This window comes from Arachis stenosperma, chromosome 7 (genome assembly GCF_014773155.1).
Source record: "Arachis stenosperma cultivar V10309 chromosome 7, arast.V10309.gnm1.PFL2, whole genome shotgun sequence".
NCBI classification, from domain to species: domain Eukaryota; kingdom Viridiplantae; phylum Streptophyta; class Magnoliopsida; order Fabales; family Fabaceae; genus Arachis; species Arachis stenosperma.
This window is the reverse complement of record NC_080383.1, coordinates 37,022,672-37,029,133: the sequence shown is the minus strand read 5'-3', so window position 1 is coordinate 37,029,133 and position 6,462 is coordinate 37,022,672. Positions and strand designations below refer to the sequence as shown.

Genomic DNA, 6,462 nt, shown 5'->3' with positions numbered 1-6,462 from the left:
GCATGATTACAATATCAACTAATCACAGCAGCAATAAGATAGCATCCAGGCAACACAGATTGCATACAGAGCAACTCAAAATTGGCACTTATCAGACAAGTCAACAAACAGAAAATAAACACAAACGGAGCACTTATCAGGCCTAGAATCCTCTATCCACTCCTAGCTACCTAACCGCAATTATTTCTAACTAATCCTAACATGCAACATTTGAATTCAAACTAACTAACAGAAAATTACGGAAGCTAACAAAATTGAACAATGAAAAACAAACAGCATTGAGCAGAAACCTGGGAGCGGGGAAAAACTGAGAATGGAAAGGGGAATAGGGGCTTGGAACAGGGGCAGCAGAATCAGAAGTTCGCACCGCCGTGGATGGTGGCGGTGAAGAGGGTGGCGTGCGGGTTGTGCGAGAGAGCAGAGGGCAGAGTGAGTGGATGAGAGAGAGAGAGAGCGAGTGGGGTTGATGGTGAAAGAAGGAGGTTGGCCGCGCGGTGGTGGCGACGGCGCTGCTGCAGCGGCGGCTGAGGGTGAGAAGAAGAAGATGGAAATGGTGAGGGAGAAGAGAGTGCGCGACTGTGCAACGCTCTTCGCGTGTTAGGGTTATCCCTTTTTTGAATCGGCGCGAGCGCGCACCTTGCGCGTCCGCGTACATTGATGAAAACCGGGGACCCATGCGTGAGCGTGCAGTGCGCTCAAGCGTGGATGGGCAAAGTATGCAAGGGCGCGTGCGCGTACGGCACGTGCACGCGTACACGGGGTTGGGCCTGAGGCTTGGAGTGGGCTTGACGCACGCCCAACTCTCGGGGCAAAGGCCTAGAGTGCCTCAAAATTTTGCGCAAACTTTTGGGAGAAAAGCTTTAGCCAACGTTTGCCTCAAACTTTTGGGCAAACGTTGGCATCACAAATCAACACCCCGAGAGCAAAAGTTTGCGCCAACGTTTGCCTCAAACTTTTTGGCAAACGTTGGCGCCATGAACAACACACCCTGGAAAGCAAAAGTTTGCGCCAACGTTTGCCTCAAACTTTTTGGCAAACGTTGGCGCCATGAGTATGCAAGGGGGAGCCAACGTTTGAGCAAAAGTTTGACCCCAAACTTTGGCCCAAACGTTGGTAGCAGCAAGATAAGCCATCTGGTGTAAAAAGTTTGAGTAAAAGTTTGCCTCAAACTTTTACTCAAACTTTTACTCAAGCTTTTATAATTTACAACCCGGTTCACATTGGTTCTTTCTCCAACTCCAAGAGCAATCAACCAAGTCCTTTTTCAACCCAATTCCATCAAGAGCAAAGGCCCAATTCAAGGCTTGAAGACCATTTGAAGAAAGTGTATAAATAGCATAGGATTTAAGTTTTTCGAGGAGCTTTCTTTTCGGTTTTGATTGAGTGCACTTAGTAGAGAGCTCACTTTACATTTTGGCATTGTTGTTTTAATTCAAGGGAATTTGGGAGGAGAATTGATCTCTCTTCTTCCTTGTTCTTGCTTGAATACTCTTTACTTTTCTTGCTTCGGATCTTGGGTGGAGAATTGAAGAACTTCTGTTTCAATCTCACCTTGGGATCTTGTTTAATTCTCTGCTTAATCGAATTCCCGTTTCTGTTAATTGTTCTTCTTCTACTTTCTTTGCAATTTACAATTCCTCATTTCCTTTGCAATTGTTTTTGTTGGATCTAGGAAGGCATTGAGATCTAGACTTGGTTATCTAGTCTCTTGGGTCCTGAGATCTAAATTTCAATTTTACATTCTCTGTTTAATGCTTTTCAATCTCATTTACATTTCTGTTTTTAGATCCGATTCAATCCAAGTTATCTTCTACTTCTCTGTTTGTTGCAATTTACTTTTCCTTGTTTAATTTCTGCAAATCCAATTCCCAATTCCCTTTATAATTCAAGCCATTTACATTTCTTGCAATTTAAGATTCTGCAATTTACATTTCTTGCGTTCTAAGTTTCTGCCATTTAATTTCTTGTTCTTTAAGATTCAGCACTTTAAATTTCAGTTCTCTTTAATTTCATGCAATTTACCCATTCCCTTTACTTTCCATGCAATTTAAATTCTGTTAATCACAAATCTCTCAACCAAATCTTGATTCGCTTGACTAAATCAACCACTAAACTAAAATTGCTCAATCCTTCAATCCCTGTGGGATCGACTTCACTCTCGTGAGTTATTATTACTTGATGCGACCCGGTGCACTTGCCGGTGAGTTTTGTGTCGGATCATTTTCCGCACATCAAGTTTTTGGCGCCGTTGTCGGGGATTGAAATAGATTGACAATGATTAAGTGAGGTGGTGGTCTAGATCAAGCATTTCCTTTATTTTTGTTCTCTGTTTTAGATTGAAACCAAGGTGTTTGAATTTATGCCTCACTAAGAAATTCTCATCTTTGATATGAGTAATTTCAATTTTCAATGGTGTTGTGCTTTCCAAAATTCAAATGGAGTTCAACTCATCTTATGATCAAACAAATTTTATGGGATATTACCCACCATCACCAATCTCTAATGGTGGCTGGAAATATCACCAAGAAAATACGAATTCTAAGCACTCCAATCCATGAAGATTTGCTTCAGAGACACAAGATGAGCAGGAGAATCATATGGGATACCAACCACCACTACAAAATAATTTATATCCTCATGGTAGATGGGAGTATCACCAAAGAATGAAAGAGCATCCACCCTCACGTCCCAGTTTCTCATTTAAAAGTTCTTCATCACTTGATTATGCCTCAACACAAAGTTTCCTCCAAAATCCATGCCAGTCATCCATCAATCACACAACTCATTCCACACCCCTCAACACAACTTCACCACAACACATTCACGTCACCAAAATTACTCTCAACCTTCATCTCTTGAATTAGCAGTTGAGGATTACCTTCAATGGTCCAAAGAACCCTTAGAACGCCAATGCGAAGCCATTGAAATACATAGAAAAATCGTGAAAAGATTCACACAACCCCAATCTTGGGAAGAAACCATCCTCAAGAAGATGAATGGGCCCTTAGAGCAAACAAAGAGGAACTTAGAACCATCAAACAGTAAGGATGAAGACAAATTTGTGGGTGAGGAAGTGGAAAAGCAAGATGAGGAAGCCTCTGTGTCAAGAGAAATTTCAATGAAAAATGAGGTAGAGGAAACATTTGAACCTGACCTTACATATTCACAGAAGCCACTTGAGATGACAAGGGAACATGAAAACTCACAACTCTCTCAAACCTCCTTGAAACAAAATGGCTCAACAATTGAATCCATGATTGAAAGATATGAAGAGGAGATGAAGAAATGTTGGGAAGATCAACAAACCTCCTCCATGAAAGAGCTATTAAAACAAATGTTGAGTGTAAAAGAGGAAGTGGAAGAGCAAGAAAGTGAGAAAGACAACCAAAGAATTCCAAACTCAAGTGAAGCAGAGAAGTACACAGAGGAAGAGCTTACAGAACCACCATTGCAAGAGGCTCTTGATGAAAAGAAGACTCTAACAATCACACAACCACCAAGACTTGGATTCAAGAAAGTGAAGGCAATTAACAAAAGCACCGAGAAGAGGATTGTGACCAAGCTACAAAGGACAACATTCAAGAGAAGGTCAACTGCAAACAATCCTTCCCCTGAACTAGCAAGCAAGCTCAATCAAGCTGTGTACAAAAGGAGGCTTGCTGAGAAAAGACTAAGAAAGGGGACAACAGCTGAAACTTTCCCCCCCTTGAGGTCATTCCTCTTAACCAACTGGAAGAAGAGGAAGAAAGTGAAGAACAACATGTCAAGCTAGTGACAATAAAGAAGCGCTTGTTGGGAGGCAACCCAATCTGAGGTAATTTTCTCTTCATAGCTAATTTAGTAAAAGAGTTGAGTAGATTTCTCTGTATTGCAAAGAGCTAAGTTTGGTGTTGCACACCAAAATAGTTAAGGGGTGAATGTTGGATGCTAAGTTTGGTGTTCCACCAAAAATTTCATTAAGAACACATTGCACCCTCAGCATGATCAGTATCGGCTCCAAACCATCAGAGAAACTGCTTAACAATTGTCATGTTTCTAGTTTTTGGTTGTTTTCTGGTTCATAGTTTGTTTCTTAGTTCATAGTTTATTTCCTTAATAAAAGTACTTGATGTTTCATGCATGTATTTATTTTGCTACATATAGAAGTAGGCAAGGAACTAAGTTTGGTGTTCCCACACCAACTTAGGTTCACAGAATCACAAGCATACATGCATGCTAACTGCCTCTCAAGTGCTTGGGGAACAAGCAACTTTCAATATCTTTTGTAGGAAGTCATTCAATCTCTTGGAGAAAAAAGTACATCATCATGGACAGAGGAAGGATATAGAACCTAACAATGATGATGACACAGAGAAAACAAATAGACTCCAAGAGGTTGTATTGTTCTCTGACTAATTCTAGTTCAAGTATGTTAATTGAAAGTGCAAATGTCCTCTGTTGATTAGTGTCTTCTTAGATTCATTTTACTGTCTGCGAGTTTGTTTGGTTTCATGCTATTATGGCTTACTAGTCTAAGTGCTTGATTCACTTTCATCTTACTTGAATTATATGCTTTGTTCCTCATGCTTGAATAAAAGAAAAATAACTGTGAAATAGAGAAAGAGTAAAAGTCTAGCATGATATGAGACAAAATGTGGTTATGTGGTGGTATGTGCTGGTTCATTAGTTGATTTATGAATAAGGCTGAATGTTAGCATGACTTTGTGATATGAACTTGAGTTACATTTCATGAGACTTGACAAAAGAAAAAGGTCCAAAATAAAAGAAAGAAAATGCAAGAAAAAGAAGCAAAAAGAAATAAACAAGGCTGGGCATCAATAGCTTGAGATTTGGATATATGCCTGTGATGCTTTTTGTACAAAGATAAGCTTGGATAACTAGGTTCTAAGGGGTGCTTCATCACCCGGCAAATTGGGTTAACTAACCCGGGATTGCCAACCAAAAGTCCACCATCAAGAGCTACTTTGAGACAAAGCATTTAGTAACCCAAAGAGGTGCTGGGCATCAATTTCCAAAGAACAAACAGAGATGAACAAAACAAGCTAAATGCCTGTGATGTGTGTGTGCTAAGGAGAGGCTTGAGCAAGTAAGTCCATAGGGGTGTTTCAACACCTAGCATCTTGAACCAACTGGGGCGGGAATGCTGGCTAAAAGCTTACTTTAAAAAGCTGCCTTATCACATAGCATTAAGCCTCATCCAAAAAAAAAAATCCCAAGCAATAACAAGTCTCATTTTTTTTGTAATTCAAAGTAAGATCCAGAGGAATGTTGATGCCTCAGCCACAGAATAAAAATCCCTAAGATACCATGCATGAAAACCCCATTTACCAGTATTCAATGTCTTCCAATAAAAGGGCTTATACACTTCTCTGCTTCTAGTAATTTTTCTTATGTTTTACTGCTTGCTTGGGGACAAGCAAGCTTTAAGTTTGGTGTTGTGATGACAAGTCATCTTAGCCTAGTTTCACTAGCCTTTTTCTTATGTTTTCATTTGAATTGTGCACTTTCTTGAGCCATAAGCAAGCCAATTGGGTAGATTTTCATGCTTCCTTTGATTGAATCAACCATAGATGAATTAATGCAATTTCATGAGGTTTTATGCTATAATTGTCACATATTATGAAAGAATGAATATCTCATGATTTTGAGCATAGCTTTGATGTGTTTGGTTGATTAATGATAGGAGAAGAAAGCTTGGAGAAAGGTTGAAGCAAGAAGGAATGGCTAGGAGGAAGAGAGGACAAAAAGTTTGAGCAAAAGTTTGCCTCAAACTTTAGCTCAAACTTTTGGAATAAGTGAAAATGAACCAGGGAGCAAAAAGCTTGACCAAAAGTTTGCCTCAAACTTTTGGGAGAAAAGCTTGAGCCAACGTTTGCCTCAAACTTTTGGGCAAACGTTGGCATCACAAATCAACACCCCGAGAGCAAAAGTTTGCGCCAACGTTTGCCTCAAACTTTTTGGCAAACGTTGGCGCCATGAACAACACACCCTGGAGAGCAAAAGTTTGCGCCAACGTTTGCCTCAAACTTTTTGGCAAACGTTGGTGCCATGAGTATGCAAGGGGGAGCCAACGTTTGAGCAAAAGTTTGACCCCAAACTTTGGCCCAAATGTTGGTAGCAGCAAGATAAGCCATCTGGTGTAAAAAGTTTGAGTAAAAGTTTGCCTCAAACTTTTACTCAAACTTTTACTCAAGCTTTTATAATTTACAACCCGGTTCACATTGGTTCTTTCTCCAACTCCAAGAGCAATCAACCAAGGCCTTTTTCAACCCAATTCCATCAAGAGCAAAGGCCCAATTCAAGGCTTGAAGACCATTTGAAGAAAGTGTATAAATAGCATAGGATTTAAGTTTTTCGAGGAGCTTTCTTTTCGGTTTTGATTGAGTGCACTTAGTAGAGAGCTCACTTTACATTTTTGGATTGTTGTTTTAATTCAAGGGAATTTGGGAGGAGAATTGATCT

The 6,462-nt window shown here is 40.0% G+C and overlaps 1 protein-coding gene across 1 annotated transcript in view; it reads left to right on the top strand.

The window, feature by feature from the left end:
• The first annotated feature begins 466 nt into the window (after positions 1-466).
• LOC130939711 (uncharacterized) overlaps positions 467-6,462 on the top strand; it is a 36,508-nt gene continuing 30,512 nt past the window's right edge. The window contains exon 1 of the mRNA XM_057867798.1: positions 467-553. Coding sequence (XP_057723781.1) covers positions 467-553 — 87 coding nt within the window. The remainder of the gene's footprint in view (positions 554-6,462) is intronic.